At 41.7% G+C, this 27193-nt stretch overlaps 1 protein-coding gene across 2 annotated transcripts in view; it reads left to right on the forward strand.

The window, feature by feature from the left end:
* The first annotated feature begins 1249 nt into the window (after positions 1 to 1249).
* EIF2AK2 (eukaryotic translation initiation factor 2 alpha kinase 2) overlaps positions 1250 to 27193 on the forward strand; it is a 53699-nt gene continuing 27755 nt past the window's right edge. The window contains exons 1-6 of one of the 2 annotated variants that reach the window (XM_063124266.1): positions 1250 to 1599; positions 5296 to 5414; positions 7000 to 7089; positions 9005 to 9131; positions 22714 to 22846; positions 25896 to 26016. In XM_063124266.1, the coding sequence (XP_062980336.1) occupies positions 1398 to 1599; positions 5296 to 5414; positions 7000 to 7089; positions 9005 to 9131; positions 22714 to 22846; positions 25896 to 26016 (792 nt within the window). In that variant the 5' untranslated portion in view covers positions 1250 to 1397. Of the gene's footprint in view, positions 1600 to 5295; positions 5415 to 6999; positions 7090 to 9004; positions 9132 to 21429; positions 21564 to 22713; positions 22847 to 25895; positions 26017 to 27193 lie in introns of those variants that run through there. The other variant, XM_063124265.1, reaches the window with a different exon arrangement.

Below are 27193 nucleotides of genomic sequence, written 5' to 3' on the forward strand. Positions count from 1 at the left end.
GCAGACAAGGTTTTTGAGGACCCTTCTTCAACTCCCAAAGTGTGTCCCTAATTCTGTACTTTTGTTGGAAACCAGGGAAAGCTCTCTTTCGCTTAGGGCTTGGTGGTCTGCCTTAAAATTTTGGATGGAAGTTAGTCTTTTTGGGAGGGGCTCAGGTCTGCTTCTCTGTCTGGCTCAGGACAACTATGTGAACAGCTGGTCCAAGCTTCTTGCCAGGAAGGCAGCTTAAATAGGTCTCTCCTCTTCCCTCCTCCTTAATCTGGGCTTGAATTTTGCTTTTAAAGCTGTCAAACAAAGACTGTGGGATATAGCGTTCTGCGACTTATGTGCTCGCTCTCATGTTTCTTGCTCTCCCAGTGCATTGCACGTTCATTACGACAAGAACTTGTTGGTCGCTAAATATCGTATTGCCTTCTCCAAGGCCAGATGCAATGTTTATTCTATTGAATTACTTCAGGGCAGATATGCTGGTGTCCCTTATCAGGAACGACGGTGCCCCTGTAGGAATACGGAAGTGGAGACGATGGAGCATATCCTTCTGTCCTGTAGCTTTTATAATCAGGCCCGCTATCTTATGATCACCCCATTGTTGAGCAAACTGTCCAGAAGTTCAGACAAATTTTATGTTAAGTTTCTGTTGGAAGATAAGTCCTCAAGAGTAACTTTGGCTGTTGCTAAATTTCTTACAGTGGCGGCCAGGATTAGAGCTCTTTGTGTATTAGACTAAAGTTGATAATACCTCTAACTGTATGATTTCATGTCTGATTCTTGTGTTTGCTTGTTTGTTTGTTTGGGTTTTTTTTCTTTTTATGGATCTATGGATCGCAATAAAGAAGTATGTATATGAATAGTGTGACATACTTCCAAGTAAACAGGCATCTGGTGTAAAAAACAAAACTAATAGTACAAGTCTTACACTGTGTTTTAAACACTTGCAAGTTCTAGAGTGAATAGAAGTTTAATATAACAAAGTTCATGCTACAGAGTTGCCAGGGTGAATGCTAAAGTGGGAAAAGCTTCAGTATAGTACTATGATTCCTTAAAGAGACAAGGAGCTCTTTAAACTTTCTATGTTTTCAGCCTGTTCTCTCCACCCCTCAGGGCCTCTGTCGTTGGCAATCTCTTCCCCAAAGTGATTGTGTGACTAGAAAGAGTTCCTCCCATCAGGTAAAAGATTAAGCAATTCTTTAGCCCGGAAACTGATGAAATCAAATGAATTACAAGTGAAAACATAAACCAGAGCCAAATGTTTGAGTTTGCGTGATTCAGGATTCCACCCCTTCTATGCAAACTTCTTTATTGAGCAAGAAAGGAAAGTGTGTGCAAGAATCTGGTCACACAGAACTGAAACTGCTTTTTAAAAAGTATCGTGACAAGGCAGCCAGCACGACAAAAGAATGGCTGAGAAAAGCAGTAAATTTGTGAAACAAATAAACGAGTTTTTTGCTTCCATTAAAGACATCAAAGATGAGGAGAAGATGTTTACTTTCAGAGGAGTATTGTATCCTAACCAACTTTGTAGCGTTGAGACCTTTGCGGAACTGGAAACCATGGAAGCAAGAAAGGATGATGTGCTGATAGTAGCTTATCCAAAATGCGGTGAGTATCCTTTTTCTTTTTTTAAAGGAGAAGTTAAAAGGAAAATGATTTGATATCAACTGCTGACTATTGATGATTTACTTGTTTATTTTTAAGATTTATCCCCCACTCTATCCACTTTCAATCAAATGACCTCCAAAGTAGTTTACCAATCACAACAGATTAGAAAAATATAATGACTTGGGACCTGTTGAACCTGCCCAGTTTAGAGGTCACAGTTCCTGTCCTGTCAATTTGTAAGGTTAGATTGGGGCAGGCACAATAGAGAAAACCTTTCCAGTGGTGGTGCTGCCAAGATTGTGGAATTCCCTCCTGGTGTACATTTTTCCAGTGGGCGGGGAGGGAAGGAGACCGAAGAGTCCAGAATACAAGCTATGCTGAGTCTCCTCCAGCCTCCTCTCCTCTGAAGTACCCTCACTCGCTAGATGAGCTGAAAAGCTTGTCTAGCAAAAGTTCAGGAGATTGGAGATCACCTCGGCTGCTCCTCCTGCCCCGACAACTTCAGCCTGGCAGGGCATAGGAATCTCGGAAGCTCCCGAGTACAGGGGCTCCAGAGTGGCGAGGGGGCAGTCCATAGGATTGCACCCTTAACCTTAGGGTGACCATATGTAAAGGAGGACAGGGCTCCTGTATCTTTAACAGTTGTATTGAAAAGGGAATTTCAGCAGGTGCCATTTGTATATATGGAGAACCTGGTGAAATTCCCTCTTCATCACAACAGTTAAAGTGCAGGAGCTATACTAGAGTGACCAGATTTAAAAGAGGGCAGAGCACCTGCAGCTTTAACTGTTGTGATGAAGAGGAAATTTCACCAGGTTCTCCATATATACAAATGACACCTGCTGAAATTCCCTTTTCTATGTAAATATTAAATATACAGGAGCCCTGTCCTACTTTTCATATGGTCACCCTACTTAACCTGTTAGTGCCAAGGTGACAGTGTGTTCTATTTTACATAGGACAGTCCTCTGTTTGAAGGGCTGTCCAGTCCAAGTCCAATTTAAAGATCAACAACCATCAGAAGGGAGAGCAAGGACCTTGAAGTTACCCATCAACTGCTAGCACCAGCTTAGCAGGCCTATAGCAATGAGCAGACATGAGCTGTACTTCTCCTGGTTGTCGGAGTCAGCTGGGGTGGTGCTGGTGCTGGAGCAGTGCCTGGAGGCTGCAATGGGCTGGATGACAGCCAATAAACTGAAGCTGAATCCTGATAAGATGAAAGCTCTGTGGATTGGTAGTTTATTTATTTATTTATTACATTTTTATATGAGTAAAAATGTAATTTTTATAGTTCACGAGTCTGGAAATTGGGTAAGTGACCTGTTCTGTATGGAGTTGCACTCCCTCTGAAGGAGCAGGTGCGTAGCTTGGGAGTACTCCTAGATCTATCATTGTCACTGGAGGCCCAGGTGGACTCTGTGGCATGGAGTACTTGGGGCCAGCTTTGACTGATCTGCCAGCTACAGTCTTTCCTGGATAGGGATAACCTAGCCACAGTAGTGCGTGCACTGGTAACTTCCCGATTTGACTACTGCAATACATTCTACGTGGGGCTGCCCTTGAAGTCAATTCAGAAGTTGCAGGTACTGCAAAATGCAGCTGCTAGACTGCTGACTGGTACATCCCAGAAAGACCATATAATGCCGGTCTTAAAAGAATTGCACTGGCTGCCTATATGTTTCCGGTCGGAATTCAAGGTGTTGGTAATGTCATTTAAAGCCCTAAATGACTTGGGACCTTGATACTTGAGGGAGCGTCTCTCCCTATGTATGCCTGCTCGAGACTTGAGATCTGTTGGAGGAGCCCTCCTTCGCATACCATCAATGCTAGACATATGCTATGGTAGGACATTGGAGAGGGCTTTCTCTTTTGTGACATGCCCTCCCCTTGGACACCCGACTGACACCAATACTGACTTTATTTCAGCGTCAAGTAAAGACATGGCTTTTTAACAAAGCCTTTGATGGCTAAATTCACCAAGCGTGCACATTGTTTTAACTATTTTAATTGATTTTACTGCTTTTAAATTCTATACTGGTTTTAGCTTGATTAATCATTTAATTTGTTTTTAGCTGTGTGTATTTATTGTTTTATATTTTTGTATAATTTTATCTCTATGCCACCGAGATCCTAGTGATACAGGGCAGGATACAAATGTTGTTGTTGTAGTAGTAGTAGTAGTAGTAGTAGTAATAAAAATAAATAGGTCACCTAGTCACAGTCCTCCTCACTATGGAGAGATGTGTTGTTTTTCTGTTTAAATTGTAGCAATCATTTCCAAATTTCCATCTATAGCTATAAATGAACAAAAGCAGATCTGTGATATTTCCCCTTCTTTGCTGGTTTGAGTTTTGATTCTTGCTTGTTTTAATAATATAGTTATTTTAAATTCCAGCATAGGACAATAGGTTTATACTAAAACATCACAAAACAGCAAGCAGGCTGTCAAGGGTAGCATCCAATGCTGCCTATGCACCAGTGAATTAGCGCTTCCTGTTGCACTGGCGTTGGGTCCTGCTGGTGCACTGCAACATCATCAACAGAGCACAGGGACAATGTTGGATATTGCCCAGATTCTCCAGAACTCTTCATCAGACAGGATGATTCTATGATTCAATGTTAAACAAAACGGAGTAAGGGGAGGGAAATTCTGGGAGTGATGTAGTTGTTCCCCGCATTTGTAGTCTATAACAAATCTTCAGCTAGAATCCAGGAAGAGTTTTGCAGACATAAGCTGATATTATTCATTCTTGTTGATTTGTTTTAACTTTATTTTATTTTACCTTGATGTATTTTTGTTGTTGTTTATTCTATTTTGTAAGCTGCTTGGTTGCTTTATTTGCAGAAAAGTGGGATAAAAGTATTAAATGTAAAACAGTTGATGCCTCCACTGGACTTTAGTAATCAAAGAAATAAATTTATTGCTTTTGTTGTTAATTACCAACAATTGCAATTTGTTTGAGGAGGGCATTTCAAAAATTAGGGGCCCACCACAAAGAAGGCCTCCATTCCTCGTGGCCACTCATTTGGAGGCATCTGGAGCAGGACATCAGCTGACCAGTTCAGTACATAGCGAGAAGGCACTACTACAGATTGACTGGTCCAAGCCCTTTTGGGGCATCTTAGGACAATATGGACTATGAAACTTGTGTCAATTTCAACAGTGGCTGGAAGCCAAGCTGATCATGAATAAGGAAGTCAAGTTCTTGGAAAAGGATGTTTACTGGTAAATGATGCCTTTTGACCTAAAAGACTTTCTCCTATCCTTGATACTTGTATCAGGTTGGGGACTGCTCTGCTAAATTATAGTTTGGCATTACATCCAAATCAGATAGTGGTAGATACTGCCAAGGATAAAAATCCAAATAAGCACTGCCTTCTAATTAAGCAGTTTCAGCATAACAGCACATTCAGGCACTTACATCATTCCAATCCCATCATGCAGTTCACTTGCAAGAACCAAACGATGTACAGAGGCTTACATACAGAGCAAGCATATCAAAGCTTGCGGCCTTCTTTTCTCAATACTAAAGCTTGGAAATGAAGAGCTAGATTTAATACTCCATAGCCATAGTCCAGCACAGACTTTGGTGCACCTAAGCTCCTCTGACTTCAGTAAACAGAACGGTGCTCATTGCTACGTGGCTTATTGTTCCTCCAGAATCCATATGTGGTTCATTTGCCTTTCTATTGCAGGTACTAACTGGGTAGCACACATTATAAATGAAATGATAGCTGCAGTTCCTGATTACAAGGACATACCAGAACCAGAAATCTTCCAAATGCTTGAATTTGGATTCCCCCAAAAGTTTCAGGTCAGCATGAATTCAAACGTATCTGTCTTTGAACGTGTTTATGTTACAGTGTACTGCACAGAATAAAAACACTTCACAGCTATTATATGTTATTGTATAACGGTTACAGTTAGATTCCTTGAACTTTTACCCCATGTTAGAATACTAAATAAACACAGAAATGTTATTACAGGCCATCAAGATACAAGCAAATATAATTTGCCCTTCGATCCTATACACGGTACCCAGAAGTTCCATTGATTTCAGTAGAATTTAATTCCATCTGGCCACCCCTAGTTGTGTATTCTGACCTGGGTGTGAATTCTGACGTGTTTGCAGAACTATTTGTGGGGGGGGGGGGAATGGGAAAGACAATTACGTGCACAAACAAACATATAGGTGGAGCTGCCTGTAAGTAGTATTAATGCTATTCTCTGTGGTAAAAGCATGCCATATACTATTTATTCCCCACCCCTAAATAATCATGCCACTGATACTTATGCCTGGGACAGGGGGAAATCATTTCAGGCACACACAAAAAGCTATGTGGGGAGCAATCTTATGACCACTAGACAGCATGGGGACGATGACAGGATATTTTGAATTCCTGGATCTGAGGTCAGAGGCAGCACTCTAACCTTGGGGCTGTGTTCACAGTGCCAGGCTGGCGCTGCCTCCCTTCTCAGCCCCACACTTTCCCTCTCCTGGGATGGCATCAGGTAATCCCAATGCCGAGGAAGGAGTGCAGTGTTTCTGGGTGACCATTCAGGTCCTGGAGCCCTTCTCTCTCTTCTACCAAGCTCTGTCTCCGGGTGGGCTCTGGATTGGCCATGGAGTGACATTGCATGGTGGAAGCTCCATGTTGACATCACTCCCTTTGAAAAAGACTTCTTCAAATTGGAGCATTGCGGGGACAGCCTCGCAGTAGCTGTGAAACTGCACCTGCATCATCTAACCGATGGGGCACCGATCCACAGCCACCATGGGGTTTTTTCCCATGTGTAGAAGCCCCCTTGAGTTCAAGAATCTGGGCTCCGCTCCCCCTTGAGGCAGGTGTGGAGAGAACCGCGCCACTACCTTCCCAAAGACAAGAACCCAACTTCAAAGGTGGGGTAAAGGGGATCAGATTCCAGTGGGCATTTTTCTAGCATCCTCTGCTCTTTATTTGGTGAATTCTTGTTCCTCATGTCCGTCTTTCTCTATCATCTCTATTAGAAATAGTCTTCAAAAGCTTACGCATAATAAATTTGCTTAACTTCAAGCTGCCACAAGACCTGTTGCACTTCTTTGTAACAGATTGACACACGCTGCCCTTCTGATAATCAAACCTTCTTTCATTGTTGGTAAAATGATGCTGCGTTAATCTTTGAGAGCTAATTTCCCCGTTTTATTGGAGTATAGGGCGTGATCTGCTGTGTCTGCAAAAGACTTTCCAGGTTTGTCAGGCACATATGTACATTTTCAAGGGTGAATGGAAACTTTCAGTCAATGATTGTTTTATGTATTTTATTTATTAGATTAGTAAACAGCCCAACTGGCAAGGCTCAGGGCATTGTACAATTACAGTTAAAGTACTAGTATTCATTTGATCTAATATTTATTCTAGAAATTCCAAAATCAACCTTCTCCACGTGTTTTTACAACTCATCTCTTTTATGATAACATTCCTAAATCTTTTATTGAGAAGAAGGTGAAGGTAAGTGACCCCCTTCATTGCTGCTATTATTGTTTAAAGGCGTTGCCACATAGCACTGATGTATCTCTTAATCTCACCTGTTTTGTTATAGACAAGTAAGTGTTAAGTTCATTGCATTCTCAGCGTAGCTGGAGGCAGATGGTGCATTTTCCCTTTTCATAAGTGCTCTTGGAATTGAGTCCTCTTCAGACCCTGGGAAGTTGCCATAGCTTTATCACATGACTCAAACCACTGTCTATTTTGGACAACCCCCCTTCCTGCCTGCCTTCTCATAAATACGTACCCATCTGTATCTGGCAAAGAAATCCTTCTTGGATGCAAATAAGGTAATGTAGATCCACAATATGAAGTAAACATAAGAACATAAGAAGGGCCATGCTGGATCAGATCAAGGGTCCGTCTAGTCCAGCACTCTGTTCACACAGTGGCCAACCAGCCATCGGACAGGGATGAACAAGCAGGACATAGTGCAACAGCACCCTCCCACCCATGTTCCCCAGCAACTGGTGCACACAGGCTTACTGCCTTGAATACTAGCACACAGCCATCAGGGCTAGTAGTCATTGATTGCTTTCGCCTCCAGGAATTTATCCAACTCCTTTTTAAAGCCATCCAAATTGGTGGCCATCACTACATCTTGTGGTAGTGAGTTCCATAACTTAACTACATGCTGTGCAAAGAAGTACTTCCATTTATTTGTCCTGGATCTCCCACCAATCACCTACATGGGATGACCCTGGGTTCTAGCATTTTGAAAGAGGGAGAAAAATGTCTCCCTATCCACATTCTCCACACCATGCATAATTTTGTGCACCTCTATCATGTCTCCCCTTAGCCTCCTTTTTTCCAAGCTAAACAATCCCAGTTGATGTAACCTTCCCTAATAGGGGAGATGCTCCAGCCCCTTAATTGTTTTAGTTGGCCTTTTCTGCACTTTTTCTAGCTCTATAATATCCTTTTTTAGGTGTGGTGACCAGAATTGTACACAATAGTCTAAGTGTGGTCGCACCATAGAATGAGCTGGTAACTTCAAGGCTTGTCTTCTGCAATGCACTGTACATAGGGCTACCTTTGTGCCTAGTCTGGAAACTTCAGCTAGTTCAAAATATGGCAGCCAGGTTGGTCACCGTGCACCTAGGGGTGACCATATTACACCAATTTTAAAATCGCTTCACTGGCTGCCAATTAGTTTCCTGGCAAAATATAAAAGGGTTGGTTATTGCCTTTAAAGCCCTACATAGTTTGGGTCCAGGTTTCTTGTGGGATCGTCTTCTCCCGTACAATCCATCCTGCACTGAGACTCAGGTCCTCTGGGAACAATTAACTTCAGTCAGTGAAAACTAGGCTGATAACCATTACCCAGAGGACCTTCTCTTCTGCCACTTCCAGACTGTGGAATGGCCTGCTGGGAGAGATTTGCCAACTTAACAGTCTTTCTGATTATAAAAAGCTATAAAGACTGATCTCTTTGGGCAGGCCTACCCAGTAGAATTTTAAAATGTCTGGTTGTTATTTTAATAATGTATTTTATATGTTTTAATCAGTTTTATATATTTTATAGTATTTTTATATTTGATGTTGTATTATTATTATTATTATTATTATTATTATTATTATTATTATTATTATTTCACTATCCCTCAAGTCTCCCCGATAGCAAGTGTTCTTGGGACACTCCATTCAACTTCCTTCCTCTTGTTTTGGCATGCGCCATAGAAATATGGACTCCTAGCTCACATTTTCGGTAGGATCAGAGGGAATGGAAACCTTGCAGATTTTGATGCAACAGCAGTTTGAACATTTCTATCATTCCAATTGTAGTTTGCATTGATATGTTAATTTCCGTATATAAATTGCTCACATCACTGGATGCTTTAAACCGCAAAATCTAATGTCTCTTTTATTGTTTTTATAGATCCTGGTGGTATTTCGAAATCCCAAGGATGCAGCTGTATCCTATTACCATTTTTACAACAAAAATCCTTTGCTTCCAAGTGTGAGCTCCTGGGATGAATTCTTCCAAATGTTCATGAGTGGTGAAGGTATATTATCTTAGAAGCTTTTCCCACCTGTTTTTCAAAGGTGCAGTATGCTCTTCCCAAATTCTACCTAGTGTGAACATTTCCCCAACGTATCTGTGTACACACATGTCCACATGAAACTGGTTCCAAATGAAGAGAGCTCTTGATTGCTGGAAGAGAAACAATTGATATTTCTTTTTTTCTAAGGAAGAGATATCAGGAAATAATGAGATGATTTGAGCAACTGGGGTCTTGCATTGGCCAAGCGTCTACCCAAAAGGAGGTCTTGAGTTAATTATACACTATTATTTTGCCTTCAAACTGGTACACAAAGACAATATTTGGCATATTTTTTTATTTCAGATAATCATTCCTGAACATACTTTTTTTTACTTTTGTTCATGCAATCAAGACTTGTACAGCAATTAACTTAGAATCATAGAATCATAGAATAGTAGAGCTGGAAGGGGCCTATAAGCCCATCAAGTCCAACCCCCCACTCAGTGCAGGAATCCACCCTAAACATATTAAATGTTTTAAGAACTGAATAAATGACAATTCTGAAGTCACAAACATGTCAGTTTCATTTCAAGATACTGTAACTGATAATACACATCCATTAGTCTCTTCTACAGGGACTTCTATAAAAACAGAACACCCCAACAACTCAGGAAGCCAAGCTCACAGTTATCTCCTACATATACATGCCTTTACAAGATGTTTTATACTAATGAGGGTGGTCCAAGCATAGTAAAAGATATTGCTCTCTCTCTTTATAACGGTGTTTTTAGGGGGGGGGGATAGTACATCTGGTATTGCATTTGTGATTCTGAGGATCTCCAGATTTATTAGTCTAGACACAGGGGTAGATGTTTTGGACTATAACTCCCACAATTCTTAACTATTGGCTACGTTGGCTGGGGTTTATGGGAGTTGTAATCCAAAGCATCTGTAGTACCACATTGCCTCTCCCTGTTCTAAAATGATACACATTGTTCAGAAGTTAAATCAATAGTTAGTACATTAACTAAAAGAATAATCAAACAGCACAAGATTATCCCAATGCAAGAAGCTTACAGGCTGATTTTGTGGTATGTAAAATCAACAAGCCGTTGACAAGATCCCATTCATATCATGGTGAGTAACCAAATTCATCAGTGATTTATCTAAATCCAACCTAATGTGTGAAAAACCCATATGAATGCTCATTGTATTATATGTGGAGCTTCTGCCATAAATTGAAACTGGTGTTGTTTTCTCCAGGATTGATGTATATGGTTTGCATTTCATTTCAGTGGGTTGGAAATCCTACTTTGATCATGCTCTTGCTTGGGACAAACATATGGATGAAGAAAATATAATGATCGTCACATATGAAGAGCTGAAAGAAGTGAGCATTCTTAGAATCTAAAATAATATTGGTTACACATCTTTTTTTTTTTTTTTTTGAGGACTGCTATGGGAAGACTTTCTGTAATGGTTGCTTGGGGCTCAATCCTTTGCATGTTTAGAAAGAAAGCAGTCCTACAACTCCCAGCATTTCCCAGCCAGCCATGTGACTAACACACATAGGATTGCACCATAATACAATTAAGATAGGACTTTAGATAAATGTAAACATGCCAGTAGTGATATCCCTAACTGCCAGTTAATTTGGTAGCCGAAAACTAAAAATATTTGCTTTTCAGTAACTTGAAGTTGCAGAAACAAATAGGAAGTTTAAGGCTGGTGGCTTGCTAGTAACCTTTTCTATGAAGAGGATTCTTCTTTTTGAAATGTCATATATTTCTCAAACCCTCCCCCATCCCATACTTTATACTTTCATATTCCATCTATTTTGCTGTCCTAGATACATGTACTTGGGGTGCAACCCTATGCATGTTTGAGCAGAAAAAAATCCTGTAACTCCCAGCATGCCCAGCAGTATACTGGGAGTTTTAGGACTTTTTTGCTGCCTGAACATGCATAGAATTGCGTCCTTAATGTGATTAAAGCATGTACAATTTATTTATTCCAGTTCTTACCCTGCCCCATCCGTGTCTTTCAGGAAAGCTTATAATTTAGGCTTCAATGCTATATTCTCTTACCTGGGAGTAAGACTCATTGAACTCACTGGGTCTTTTTTCTGAGTAAATATGTATATGATTGCACTGTTAAAAAACTAAGTGCCAGACATATTCATGAATTTATCACTAACTTGACTGGATTATTTCACAGAATCTTTATGAAGGAGTGAAGCAAATGGCTGATTTTTATCAATTTCCTCTGCCTGATGAGAAGATTAAGACTCTTGCAGACAAATCTACCTTCCAATCAATGAACAGTAAATCACAAGAAACTCATGGTGAATTTGCTCCTATCCTTTTTAGGAAAGGTACCCTTTTATTTTATTGAGGGTTACAGTGCTATTCAGAGTTCTATACCATAGCTTTCTTTTTGCATGCTGTTTCTTTAAATAATACAAGAGCCCTCTAGTGGAAGTATTTATGGTTTAAAGCAAAACTGAAATTTATTAAATTATCTCTTGTCAATGTATATCTACTAACAATAAGCACGTAAATATGTCAAAAGAACAAAACTTCAAATGGACAGTGGATTTTTTTTACCTACTACAGCATCTAAATTTATCTCTGGTTTGGTGCAAAAAGAAACTAGAATGCCTAGTTTCCCTCTGTAATCGTATAGTAAAAGGAGTCTATGAGGTTAATCAGATGAGCATTTCATCACATGCTCACTACTGCATATACTACATATAAAGAGTCCTTTATATGATGACATCTGCTTCCTACCCTCCTCCTGTTTCTTTCAATCGTTTTTCCGTTGCAAAATAGACCCCGTTTAATCCAACTTAAAAAACAAAACAAAACAAAGCCCAGAACATGCATGATCTCCTGCTGTGTGCAGGAAAAGAGGCAAGATACAAGTGGCCCCTGAATGGGCCATGTTGTCTTTGTTTACTTCCTCTTTTCCCTCCGGGCACAAAGAGGAAGTAATGAGGGACAAAAACGGGGGCAGAGAAGCAACGGTAAGGAAACGTGATTTCCCTCTGTGTGATGACATCATATGTGCTTTGCCCAGGATGAGACAGGTCTACATAAAACTGGGCTTTGTATTTCCAAAATGAGGTCAAATATTTTTCCCATTTTGGTTCATCGGTATAGTGCGGTACCAGAAACCCACACGAAAGGGGCCATTATTGTGCTAATGAAATAGCTAGCACATTAATGTGCTAATGAAAGAGCTAGAAATCATGGAGACAAACCAGAGGAAAAAAGTAGGTGTGATGGAGCCCCAAGATATCATTCTAACCCCAATCCAATAAAAAATATTTTACAAACCTTGCCATAGTCACTCACCATTCTAAAGAATAAAAGACTTCATGAGGTATTTGTTTTCTCCAAAATGTCCCATTTCTTCCACTGGGAAAAAACTGGGGGAAACACCTCTTAATAATAATAGTAATAATAATAGTTATTATTTTAGAAGAAAAATATTTTAAAAAGAAAAAAATAGTCCAAATATACACACACGCCTAATTTTTTTCTATCATCTCTCCAGGCCTTTACATCTCTACTCCAAACAGCTCAATCTTAGACATATTTACTCAGATGTAACCCCCTTATTTGGCCTAATCTCAAGTGCCATAGGCACCAATCTTCTACTCACTTACCTGGGAGTAACTGCTGTTGACATTTCACTCAGTGAGTTGACATTTAGGATTGTACTGTAAAGCATTCATTTAAATTAGAACAATACACTCACTTGTTTCAACATTTCAAAATTATGTATCAAACCTCTATAAACAATCACAAAAACAGTCATTCATTTTTCATTGTTCCCTTACAGGTACAGTGGGTGACTGGAAGACTTTGTTCACTGAAGCTCAGAGCCAGGAAATGGATGCAAAATTTGAAGAGTGCTTAGCAGAAACAAAATTTGGTAGAAAGCTAAAATATGATGTATACTGTAAATTTTAAACCTTGTAATGCACAACTTATTTCCCCAATTTTATCTTCATTTATCCTACAACTGATAAAATTCCAATCCTCTAATAAAGAGGACTCTGGTGCACAAAAGGTTATAATATAATAAATGTGTCTTTATGGTGCACAAGACTCTTCGGGTTTTTTGTTTGTTTTTACTGCAACACAGACTATCATGGCTACTGCCCCCCCCCCCCCCCGACTTACCACCCACTTTCTCATCTTTTTGCACAGGCTGTTGAGTTTACTGAAATTACTCAAGCGCATTTCCATATTTGCCAGATTCATGGTCATGTGTGCAGTCTCTGTATTATCCACATTGTGACAATTTTATACCTGTGCTCCCCTCCCCGCTCTCTCTCTAGTCACAGAGAGCTATACAGTCTATCATATACCTATTGAACATAGCACAACATAGACACCATGAGCGTAGTTTGGTGGAAAGATGGGATACACATAACAGATATATAAATAATCGCTGGGAACAACTGTGAATCAGTTCAAATCAAATCTTATTTTCCTATGAACTAAACTAACTATTTTCTCAGTCTCTGTCCCCCACCCCACCTGCAATATGTCGATAATACCAACACTTATTTATTTATACCTTATCTCTTACCTTTATTTATTTTAAATGATTTTGGATTGCTTTTAAGGATAAAGCCCTCCCTTAAAAGGGTGTTGTAAGATAGTGGTGGGCAATCTATGGTCCTCCAAATGTTTTGGCCCACAATCCCCATCAACCCTAGCTGATGTAGCCAATAGTGAGGAGTATTGGGAGGAGGTAATGTTTGCAACAAGCTTTGAACACATGAAATACTATGTATTATTACAGGCATTCATCCCTCAACAGTTAGTTTATTGAATGAGAGGCACATTCAATTCCCATAGCAATTTCTAGATTTTATTATATTTTTATTTATTGCATTTATATAGCCGAAGCTCTCTGGGCGGTTCACATAAGATAACGCATTTAAAAACAATATACAAAAATTAAAAACCACAAAAACATGCAAAATTCACATACATTTAAAACCACAGCACCATGTACATTGATGGTGCTATATAAATAAATAACAACAACAACAACAACAACAACAACAACAATAATAATAACAACTTTAGAAACGGTGAGCCAAAAAACCCCCAGACCCAGGCTCATTACATATTGCTAAATGCCTGGGAGAAGAGAAAAGTCTTGACCTGGTACTGAAAAGATGTATTTATTTATTAATTTATATATCGCCCCATAGCCAAAGCTCTCTGGGCGGTTTACAAAAGTTAAAAACAATGATCATTAAAAAGTATACAAAATTTAAAAACCATCAAAAAACATAACAACAGTATAAAAAATATATGACAATGTCGGTGCCAGGCAGGCCTCATTAGGGAGATTGTTCCACAGTTAGGAGGCCACCACAGAGAAGGCCTTCTCTCTTGTTGTCTCCCTCCGAGCTTCTCTCAGAGTAGGCACCTGGAGAAGAACCTTAGATTTTGAATGTAGTGCATCATTTATGACTATGGCTGCCAAATGGCAAAGAACAGAGGGCTCCTGCACCCTTTACAGTGATGCAGAAGAGAAGATTTCAGTAGATGCCTCTTGTCACGTATTTGTATTTATTTTAGTTTACTCAACTCTTAAAGGTGCAGGAGCCGTGTTTTCTTTTACATCTGTCCTACTTGTGACAGAAGCCTTCCAAGCGATGCCATGCTCAATTCATGTTCTCTTTCCCATGCTAAGCTGAGCTTGGTCCCATGTACCATTCCTTTGTTTGCTGTACACAAATCGACAAACCGAAGTATTACCACTTCCGCATGTGGGGCTGGAATGTTTGAATGGTCTTCACATTACAAAAAACAAGAAAACTGATACTGTGGGGAGGGGTGATTGTGGTTACATAGTAGTACAATATTCATCCTTATGTCACATATTCAGAGCCAAACCTCAGCCACTAGTAAGCCCTATCTTAAATTAAACCTTGTATGAATCTATATATCATTTTGCTATTTAATATATTTAAGATGCTATTTCAGCAGCCCGGTGACTTGCCTAAAGGGCAGCTTTCACTGGTTTAATTACCAATCAGCAAGACACCAATAATTACCACGATTCGTCTTTGGAGTTACCAGAACTGATTCTTCTAGCCTTGCTTGCAGTTTGGCCTAACAATGATAAGATGCCCTGACAACCCCTCTCCCTAAACTGTGTGTGCTTTCCCATACGGTGAGGGTTTTTTGCCTCTGTTGATGTGATCATCATTTATTGTTAACGTATTGTACATGACAGAGCATCTTTTCTACAGCTGAGGTGTGGTTCTGGCCAATGCCTAGATAGGCCAGGAGACCAGCCAGGAAGCCTATTTTTGTGAACCGCCCAGAGAGCTCCGGCTATTGGGCGGTATAGAAATGTAATAAATAAATAAATAAATAAATATTTAAAATATTTATATCCCGTCCTATATCACTAAGATCTCAGGGCGGCATACAGATAAAAACATACAGTATAAAACAATAAATATACACAGTTAAAAACAAATTAAACCATGATCCAAGTTAAAACAAAATATAATTTAAAAGCAATAGATACAGTTAAAACAGTTAAAACAATGTGCCAGTGAGTTTAACCATCAAAGGCTTTGTTAAAAAGCCATGTTTTTACTTGGCGTCGAAATGAAATCAATGTTGGCGCCAATCAGGCCTCCAAGGGGAGGGCATTCCACAGTCGGGGTGCCACCACAGAGAAAGCCCTCCTAGCCTGGAAATTTGGATTCTATTGACTTTTTAAAACAAAAAACAAAACAAAAAACCCCAAAGACCTGTAAAGTCTTTCTGTGACCTGTACCACCAGATTTAGCACGGACCTAAGCCAAGACAAAAAGGGGTCACGAATTGTGAGGTAGAAGACTTTATTAAAACTAAAGGTAGGGTAGATACTATGGCTGTGCTCCGCTTCTCTTCAGTTTGGAGAAGCAGTAGCCAGGTGGCCTGATTCGCCTCCAGAAAAGGCGGAGGCGAAGAGAGTCGGGGGGGGGCTGCGGATTGAGGCGAAGAGGATCGCCTCAATCCAGATCTCCGGACGCAGGTAAGTGGTGGGGGGAGGGGGATTCATCTGGTGCTGCCAGGTAAGGAGGCAGGGAGGATTGCCTGCGTCCGTCATGGGCTTCAGTTGAGGCCCTAGTTGAAGCTGGAAGTGAAGGCCAAAGGGGTGTGGCTTACCTGGTGCTGCCGCTGCCATCCATACAGCGACGGCAGCGAAGCTGGATCTCGCTCCGCAGAGCAGAGTGGGGGATGGGCGGATCGGCCAGAAGAGGATTGGGCCTGATCTGGATTTTCTGGATTGGGCCACAAAGCAGATCGGGAGGGGGGGTCCGTGCACAGCCCTAGTAGATATGGGAAGAAAAACTGAAAGTAACTTGAAACATGCATAGCATAAAAACCCAGTAACTGATAAAACAATAAAATCTTAACTGCGACTACTGACTCATAAGCAGGGCCTTGCCCCTCCCCCCATGGTTTTCTCCACATCCTTTGGCAAAGACAAGACCAGGAGTTTGGGCGGGTCCCCAACTATATACTTTTTCTCCTGTTTCACCTCCACCTCCCCCCTCCTTCCTTGGCCTCCGCCTCGTACCTTCCTCTCACACCTCCTTTGGCCTCTAAGATGATTCACAGCATTGAAGTAGATAAGAAGCATCTTCAGGTGCCAAGACTCTTTGTCATTTAGAACTTGTGCATAATAATACCAAACTATCTGACCTTCTTCTCCCCTCCAGGTGGTCCAGCCAAAGCTCTTTGTCATTTAGAATTTGTGCATAATAATACCAAACTAAAACTACCCTCTGGCTATCTGCTGTCCTTCACAAAACCTAGTACGCCACTTTAATTTCTACTACAAAGTATCCTGTGCTTTGCCTAAAAAATGGAGACAGATCCATTCAGCAAGTTTTATATTTTCTAAAAGGGGAGTGTAGGTGTCAACCATTGTATGTTTCTTCATCCCAGCAGTCCTAGGTGCAACCTGAAACATGCATAGCACCTAGTAGTAATTCAAATGTCTGTTATTTCCCATATTCCATTTTAAAACTATGGCTTTAACGGTGCCATACTCCTGCCTCATTCACAGAATTTTACTTGGTTGGTGTGTGCGTGTCTAGAGTGACCAGATGACCCGACTGCGCCAGCCCAGCAGAAGGCCAAGGACTAGCCTTCTGCTGGGCTGGCATGATCTCCAGCCCAGCAGCAGCAGCTACAGCAGGAGAAACAGCAGCAAGTGTGTTTGAGAAAGAGAGAGTGAGAGTGTATGGGTGAATAGGATGCCTGGTTGTTTGAGTGAACGGATGTGTGTGCACATGTTTGTTTTTGGAGTGGGTGATCCTGAGTGTGTGTGTGTGCTGGCAGTGTGTGAGTGTATTGATGTGATGATGTCTGAATGGGATGCCTTGATTTGAGTGAATGGATGCATGTGCATGTTTGCAGTGTGTGTGGGGGGGGAGGGCTGTAGCTTTCTGTGTGTCAGTTGTGGGGGATGATTTGGAGGTGATATTCCTATTAAATAATGCAATTTGACCCATAGACCTTCCTCTCCAATTTGTTTGATATAATTGCCATGACATATGTTTTGTAAAAATTGCTGATAATTGTTCATCTTTCTTAAAAATATTTTTTTAAAATTAACAGGGTTGCCATCATCATCATCATTTATCTCTCAGAACCTTTGTCTATTATCTTTGCAAAATCATGGAAGACGGGTGAGGTGCCGGACGACTGGAGGAGGGCTAACGTTGTCCCTATCTTCAAAAAGGGCAAAAAGGAGGAACCAGGGAACTACAGACCAGTCAGTCTGACATCCATCCCTGGGAAAATTCTGGAGCAGATTATAAAGAAGTCAATCTGTAAACACCTTGAAATCAATGCAGTGATTACTAGAAGCCAACATGGATTTGTCAGGAACAAATCCTGTCAGACTAATTTGATCTCATTTTTTGATAGGATAACCTCCCTTGTGGACTGTGGGAATGCTGTGGACATCATATATCTTGACTTCAGCAAAGCTTTTGACAAAGTACCACATGACATTCTGATTAACAAACTAGCTAAAAGTGGGCTAGATGGAACAACTATTAGATGGATTCACAGTTGGCTACAGAATCGGACTCAAAGAGTACTTATCAATGGAACCTTCTCAAACTGGGGAGAAGCAACGAGTGGGGTGCCGCAGGGCTCAGTCCTGGGCCCAGTGCTCTTCAACATTTTTATTAATGATTTGGACGAGGAGGTGCAGGGAACGCTGATCAAATTTGCAGATGACACAAAATTGGGTGGGATAGCTAATACCCTGGAAGACAGAAACAAACTTCAAAGTGATCTTGATAGGCTGGAGTGCTGGGCTGAAAACAACAGAATGAAATTTAATAGGGATAAATGCCAAGTTCTACATTTAGGGAATAGAAACCAAATGCACAGTTACAAGATGGGGGACACTTGGCTCAGCAATACTACAAACGAGAAAGATCTTGGAATTGTTGTGGATCGCAAGTTGAAAATGAGCCAACAGTGCGATATGGCTGCAAGAAAGGCAAATGCTATTTTGGGCTGTATTAATAGAAGTATAGCTTCCAAATCACGTGAGGTACTGGTTCCTCTCTATTCGGCCCTGGTTAGGCCTCATCTAGAGCATTGTGTCAAGTTCTGGGCTCCACAATTCAAGAAGGACGCAGACAAGCTGGAGCGTGTTCAGAAGAGGGCAACCAGGATGATCAGAGGTCTAGAAACAAAGCCCCATGAAGAGAGACTGAAAGAACTGGGCATGTTTAGCCTGGAGAAGAGAAGATGAGGGGAGACATGATAGCACTCTTCAAATACTTAAAAGGTTGTCACACAGAGGAGGGCCAGGATCTCTTTTCGATCCTCCCAGAGTGCAGGACACGGAATAACGGGCTCAAGTTAAAGGAAGCCAGATTCCAGCTGGACATCAGGAAAAACTTCCTGACTGTTAGAGCAGTGCGACGGTGGAATCAGTTACCTAGGGAGGTTGTGGGCTCTCCCACACTAGAGGCATTCAAGAGGCAGCTGGACAACCATCTGTCAGGGATGCTTTAGGGTGGATTCCTGCATTGAGCAGGGGGTTGGACTCGATGGCCTTGTAGGCCCCTTCCAACTCTGCTATTCTATGATTCTATGATTCTCTTTTCTTGCTTGTGGCGGTCTTTCTAGATGAACATGATGGGCTTTGCCAAGTTTTTTACTGATTCAGAAATTTCCTGACTATTGAACATATTTTAAGTATGACTGCTTTCTGGGTGTTGGCATGCATATATTTTGGTAGGCCTAATTTCTGAAGGTTTTCTGTAAATAATAATAATAATAATAATAATAATAATAAGAAGAAGAAGAAGAAGAAGAAGAAGAAGAAGAAGATGCTGGTGACTGATGTGACTAACGGAATAATTGTAACTTTTTCCTGTTGCCATAGTTCTTTAACTTCCATAGCCAGTGGTGTATATTTTTCTCTCTTGCCCTCTTTCTTTTCTACAACATTTTTGTCATTAGGTATTACTATATCAATGAGGTAGATGTGTTTTTTGTTTTTGTTTTTGACTGTTATGTCTGGTTGAAGTTGGAATAAGCTAAAGGTGCTAGCCTTTAGTCCATTTTGTTCCATGGCTAATGTTTGCAGGGTAATAGTATTTTATGCTCTTTCTGAATGCTTGTTTGCTTGTTTGTTGTACTAGATTTTTCTGTACTTCTCAACTACTTCATTTGTTCAGTGGTTGCGGTATGCTAAATCTGTGAGTATGGATATGATAAAGGTGATGGGGGAAAGAGTGTTAAATGTTAGGAAAGGTAAGACTATGGTCATCCAGTGAAGGATTTGCAGTCAGAAAAGATATTTGAGGGAAGGGGAGACTGTATCACATAGAGTATAGCAAAAGCTTCAAAGTATTTTTATTTTTTTATTTATTACATTTTATACTGCCCAATAGCAGAAGCTCTCTGGGCAGTTCACAAAAATTAAAACCATAATAAAACAACCAACAGATTAAAAACACAAATACAAAATACAATATAAAAAGCACAACCAGGATAAAACGATGCAGCAAAATGGATATAAGATTAAAATACAGAGAGAGAACTGTAAAATTTAAATTTAAGTTAAAATTAAGTGTTAAAATACGGAGAAAATAAAAAGGTCTTCAGCTGGCAACGAAAAGAGTACAGTGTAGGCGCCAGGCGGACCTCTCTGGGGAGCTCATTCCACAGCCGGGGTGCCACAGCGGAGAAAGCCCTCCTCCTAGTAGCCACCTGCCTCACTTCCTTTGGCAGGGGCTCACGGAGAAGGGCCTCTGTGGATGATCTTAAGGTATGGGCAGGTACATATGGTACAGCAAAAGCTACAAAAGTAAGAATTAGTGAAGTTAATTTCAGATACATTGAATATCTCACTTGTTCTTTATTCCAGTGATTTTAACATTAAGATGTTATGTAGAACAGGTTTGTCTTGTGTGCTGTGAAATCAGACATGACCAAGGCCATGTTTGGGTGGGCACGCCGCTTTGGGGGGCTGGGTGTGTTGGTGGGCATGCCCCCTTGGGGCTGGTCATATTGGTGGGCATGTCCCCTTGGGGTGGGCATGTTGTACTCCATTTTGGTTTCCAAAATATGGTCACCCTAGTTTAGACACATCACCTTCTACTCATAACTCTCCCATGTTTTCCCACTGTTTCTTCTGTCCTTTTCCTTACTGCAAAAAAAGCCATTAAGGACGAAAAGATGGAATTACTGCACTGTACTTTTTGACTATAAAGCTAATGACGTACCTATTTAAATTACCTATTTAAGACCAGGAGTAAAATCCAACTTAAATCCTACTTAGACTTGAGCCATTGAAATGAATGGGATTTAACTTAGTCAGGACTAACTGAAGCCCCGTTCATTTCAATGGGCCTACTCTAAGTAGGACTTGTGTTGGATTTTACCCCAAGTCACCCTAGAGATAGCTCAGGCCAGTGCACTGTTGCTAGGAAAACCCATCCCATTCCAAGAACTGCAGTTAAACTCGGGAGGAAACAAAAAAGTCTGAGGTGTGTGTGTGTGTGTGCGTGGCAGGGCGGGCAGATGACCGATGTCATCGTTGCTGCTAATCCAAAAGCCGGGCCCTGCTTCCCCATTGCTTCTACCTATCCGTAAACAGCCAACCGGATCCGATTCCCAGACGAGGTGCTGCTTAATCCACGTACGTAGCGAGGGTCCGCTAGAGGGCGCTTTGCGGCGCGCTTTTTTCCGCGGCTCCTTCGTTGCAGTTTCGATTCTCTGCCGTGCGCGGCTGAGCCGCGGAAGGAGCGGAGCTCGGCGGCTGGGTTGCAGGAAACGAAAGCGCAGCTGTCTCCACGGTGCTCCGCCAGAGAAGGCAGGCGCCCTGGTGTGCCGCGGCTCGTCTTGTCCGAAGGGAGAAGCTGCTGCTGCTGCGTCAGTGAGTATTCAGAGGCTGGACGTGTCTGTCTCGGACCCCGGGAGGGGGAGGGGGGAGGCGTTGCGGTCGGGGAATAGAGGCTGGCATCCCCAACCTCTTCATAGTTCTGTAATGATTCCAGCGGGATCAGGGCCGGCCCAAGGCGTTGGGTTGCATGAGGCGAAGCTGCAAATGGAGGCCCCCTGCCCACTTCCGCGCAAGTTAAAGGGCATGGTACCCAAGGCTGGCCAAGTTGACACAGGAGGCACCAGCCCTGTCCCGGGCGGGGGGGGGAGGTGTCACCCAAGCCCGGTTCCCCGCCTCCCCCAAACGTAGGGTGGCCATATTTTGGAATCCGAAAAGGAGGACAACATGGTCGTCCCCCAAGGGGGCATGCCCACCTTTGATTAGGACCCACCAAATCCCCCGACATGTCACTGGATTCCCCTTGCAAGTTTGGTTTGCCCACCTGGAGATATGCCCAGACTTGCCCTAGGTCAAGAGAGTTGTTGTTTGTTTTAGTTTGCAATCCTATGCGTGTTTAGACAGAAATCCTACGACTTCCAGCATTCCCAGCAATAGTGGTTAGAGTGATGTACTTGGTGTCTTCCAGTGGCTGCTATTCCCCCCCCCAAAAAAAAACACCACATTATGTTTGGCCTTCCAATCCTATGATGGAGGAAGGAGAGGGGGGAAATACCTCTCCTTGTTCTGGGGAAAAAATGCTCACAATCTAGTGCTGTTGCAGATATAGCGTGTGGTGTGGTGGTTAGAGTGTTGGACTGGGACTCAGGAGCTCTGCCACTGGGTGACTTTTGGGGCAGTCACAGACATTCAGCCTAAGCTACCTCACAAGGTTGTGAGGATAAAATGGAGAGGAAGAGGACTATTTAAACCACTTTGGGTTCCTTCCAAGAGGTGAAAAGGTAATAATAATAATTTTAAAATTTGTGGATGTAGTTTAGGCATTTGGTACTCGGCCACCATGCTCATACTGAGTCTCCTGGTGGAAGGAGTCAGTCGTGAAAGCCGCTGTGGCTATCATTACAGCTGCAACATGATTGGGGGAAGGAGAGCTTGTGTTTAGACTTGTTTTTTAATACTTAATTGTAAGAGACAAACGTTATTAAGAGTGCAGTGTTCCTTATCAGAATTTCTTCCATTTTCATAGACTTCACCAAAATGGCAGTCAACCAGGCTGTCCCACATGCGTGCATGGCGAAACTTAATGAATATTGTCAGAGAAATAATTTAAAAGCGGAGTATAAAGACGTTAATGCCACAGGCCCTCCTCATGACCGCATGTAAGTTGATGAATAATGTCAAGATATGATGGGGAAAATTCAAGATCTGTGCTGTGCAAAGATTGTCATGCAGCCTAAGACTCAGGCAGGATCTACATTACTGCTTTAAAATGGTTTATAACAGTAGTGACAAAGGTTGGGGCCCAGGACACACTCCAGGTACAGTTTTCAAAACGTTTTCAAAGTGTCATATCCTGTTAGGTATGGATCTAGTCTCAGTATTGATGGGAGACGGATAGAAAGCTCCAGCCCTTCCCTCAAACTTGTTCAATCCTGCCCTCTCCCGAATTCAATAGTTCTACTAATGAAACACTTCTCGACTGTCACAGCTTCTCACTCCACCTGGATTTGTTAGTACTCGAGAACAAGCATAGGACAGGGTTAGGCTTCCTTCTCTATACCTAGTTTTGCCCCTTGTTTCTCATACCAAATTAAGTTCCTAGGCTGTAGAGCGGGTGATGCATATTCTGTGTAGCACTGTCTCATTTTCCCGCTCAAGTCAGTTCCCCAGATAGAGACAGCCAAGAATAGAAATGCATCACCCTCTGCCCCTTCTTAAAGAGAAGTCCTGTACCCTGAGTCCCTCAAACAGTCTTTAACCCACTCTGCAACTTGGTATGTAGTGAGTGGGGTCACTACATAATCCAAGTTAAAACAGTGTCAAGTTGCCCCTGTTAACAGTCACTGTTTAAACACACTCACTAACCTTTTGCTGCAAAAGGGTTTGCGGTCTGACCATGGCTTAGTGGGTTTTCTGAACAGGCCCATTGTTTGTTGGGTTGTGAACTGTGAGTTGCTCATGGTTAAACCATGGTTTGTTAATGTTGCTGGGTTCATACAACAACCCACAATTCAACAACAACCCACATTCACCCCATATTCTGGTTTGCCATGCTGTATCAAGTAGGTTGTTATGTGCAAACTGGGGCAGTGTGGGCAGGAGGGGAGATCTCTGGCACTGCCCGTTGTTGGCATGTGGTCCCTGAGAGATTGCCTCTGCAGGAATTGGCCCTCAGATAAAAAGGGATTCCTGTCCTGGCTCTGGTAGCATATAACATCTAGAGGTCTGTGCTCCACACCGAAAATCCAGGGGTCTGATGGACCTCCAAAATCGTGATGTGGTTAGCAGGCAGTTTTAAAACCGTCAGAAACCTGTGGTGCATTTAGAAGATCATTCAGAGACCCGAATGGATCCACAGATATCCAAAGGCTTTTTAAATGACATGAGGGCTCGTTTCATGTTGATGGATGACTAACTGAACGCTTCCATATTTGGAAGAAGCTAGGGGTGAGGGAGGGGAAGTTTTGAGATTGACAACTGTGGCTAACCAATAGCCACAGTCTCTTCCCTGCCCCCCTCCAATGACGTTGCTTAGGGGGAGGGATTGAGAATTATATAACCCATTTGTTCTTGTCCTGGAACTCATTCCTTGTGGAGCATTGGGAAGGAAGGAGAAATTCCGAGAGAAAGAGCAGGAGCTCTCAATTTGTTTAGCTGTGCTTGCTCTGTCTGCTTCATTTCTAGCTGCTGAGAGATAGCTCCTGCTTCCTTTTTATTTTGCTGTGTTGCTTTCTTCTCTGAGTGTCTGTCTGCTTTTATTTGCTTCTTGTAGAACCACCCACACTCGCCCGTTATTGAGTGTGTGTGTGTGTGTGTGTGTGTGTGTGTATGTTCTTGTTCTACCCTATTACCTCCACTGAGAAATTTAAAAAGAAATTAAGAAAACGTCCTTTATCTTTCCAGCCTTTCTTTTAATCCCGTTTTGTCTGTTTCAGTCAGTATTTGTTCTTGTTGAAATCCAAGTTGCTTCAAAGCAACCCACCTCTCACTTCTGCTTTTTCGATGTGTGTGTGTTTTACTGTTATCTAGTCTACTCCCCTCCACCAAAACTATATTAAAAAATACAAAAAAATCTCTTTGTCTTTCCCTCCCAATCCTTTATCTTACATTTCACCTTGCTCCTTGAAACTGAATCATTGGAGAAAGTGAGTTTGAAATGTCAGCTGCAGCTGCCTGCCATCATTTTTAGTGTCAGGCAGGCTCTTAATTTTGTTTCTGTTATTATTTCTATATTTTATTTTATTTGTTTAAAACATTTCTAGCCACCTTTTAGGGCAGAAGCTCTCCCAAGGCAGCTTACAACCATTAAAAGCAGTACAAACACAGACGGTAAAATATCAGTTAAACAATAAAAGCTTCAGGAGAACGGGCTGTCTCTTCTAAACCTCCATTAACAGGCATTTTCCCTAAATCCTTCCTTTCAGCCAACATCAATTTTCCATGAAGTGAAGAAAATTGGTTATAGTTTCATTCTAGTTCAGACACAGTACACCCATAATTTAAAATAATGGCATGAAGATAGGGGACTTCGACTTTTGTAGGAGGTTTATAGTTTCTGAAACCTCTGCAAGCTTTTCTGAGTGTATCTTGAAATACGTGTGTGTGAGGAAATATTTTGATGGGTTTTTTAAAAAAAAAACCCATAAAAATCAAGGAATCTGCTTTAAACTTGGCATGGATAAAGCCCCACTTAAGAGCTACCAGGGTGCCAAGTTTCAAGTCTTTTTAAATGATGGAGATGTATGCATTTTTGTTAATTCCCATTGATGATAATAGCGTGGTTCTCTGAAAACAGAGCAGTTTTCCAATGGGTAATCTGGAGGTGTGGAGAGACAGCCCCACTCCAAAAATTGGAGCAGAGAACCTGCTCAACAGAGCTCTGCCCTACATTTCAGGGAGGAGCAGACCCGCTCTGCACACCCCTAGTTGCAGACATAGTATAACGTTACTTTTCTGCTATTCCTACCTCCTGGTCTCCCTCAAGTGATGAATATGAAGATCTTGTAGATGAAGGACAATTGAATTTAGCAATATTTTATGAATTATAAATATTGGGAATCACAGATTTACAGTAACTATACATTTCTGAAGACTCCATTTTCTGTTTTATTTAGCATTCTTGCTAGCTTTCAAGTCTTTAAGCGTGTTTAAATTCGGCCTGTGTTCTCCCTCCTCTAAATGTTTTGTGAATTATTTTTTTCAATCCAGATTCACTGTAGCAGTTGTAATAGACCAAAGACAGTATAGCGAAGCAACTGCTAAAACAAAGAAGCTGGCAAGACATCACGCAGCAGCATTAGCTTGGGAAATCATACAGCAAGAAAGGCAGGTAAGTGGAACATATAGAATACATGCATTTGAACAGGGATGATTTAAAAAATAATAATCTTTGGCCAGAAAAGAGAGAGGCAACCGCTCGAGGCAGATAACATGATTAGCCCATATTCCATTAGTACCCATGCATATGTCCCATTTCTCCTTCTCATGAAAACGGAAGCAGGTAAGAGTTTTCCTCATTACTCTACAGCCAGATTTAACAAAAAAGGTACAAAACCCCTTACAAACCTTGGTAGGTCTGCCACCGCTCTTGTGCCAAACCATCAAAGATACTTTAAGGGCGCAATCCTAGACACAAAAGCATCCTACAGCGCCCAACATTTCCCAACAAGCTATGCATAGGATTGTGCCCTAAAGTTCTTATTTTAGAAAGAATGTTATCTTGGTAGAATATAAGAAGAGCCATGCTGGATCAGACCAAAATCATCTAGTCCAGCACTCTGTTCACACAGTGGCCAACCAGCAGTCAACCAGGAACCCACCAGCATGACACAGTGCAACAGCACTCTTACCCATGTTCCCCAGCAACTAGTGCATATAGGTTTATATATAGGGTATAATGAAGTCAATCAGAGTTCACATCATGTAAAAACAAAAGGAAGAAAATATTTTTAAAACTGTCAAAAAAGCATAAAAAGCTTCTTTACAGAAATGCATTTCTACTCTGCATGGTGGAGGATACCAGGGAGATTCAGGGCAGATAAAAGATAGTACATCTTCACACTATGCGTAGTTAAACTCTGGAATTCACTTCCGCAAGAGGTAGTGATGACTACTAATTTGGATGGCTTTTAAAGGTGGTGGATAAATTCCTGGAGGCGTTCAATGGCAACTAGTCTTGATGGTCTGTGCTGCCTCCAGTATCAGAGGCAGTAAACCTATGTACACCAGTTGTTGGGGAACATGGGCAGGAGGGTGCTGTTGCTGTCCTGCTTGTGGGTTCCTGGTCAACAACTGGTTGGCCATTGTGACTAGATCGACCCTTGCTTTGATCCAGCATGGCTCTTCTTATGTTCTTAGGAACCTATTGGGAGAATTGAGTTTTTTCAGAGAGTGCTCCTTTATTGGCACCATCTCAACTCTCCCTGGCAAAGGGGCTAGTTAATACCGACAATTCTCAGATCTGTCCACAGCCAGGTCTGTCCTCTTCCCTCACCCCCCTTTGGGTT

This window comes from Elgaria multicarinata, chromosome 4, assembly GCF_023053635.1.
Source record: "Elgaria multicarinata webbii isolate HBS135686 ecotype San Diego chromosome 4, rElgMul1.1.pri, whole genome shotgun sequence".
Taxonomy (NCBI): domain Eukaryota; kingdom Metazoa; phylum Chordata; class Lepidosauria; order Squamata; family Anguidae; genus Elgaria; species Elgaria multicarinata.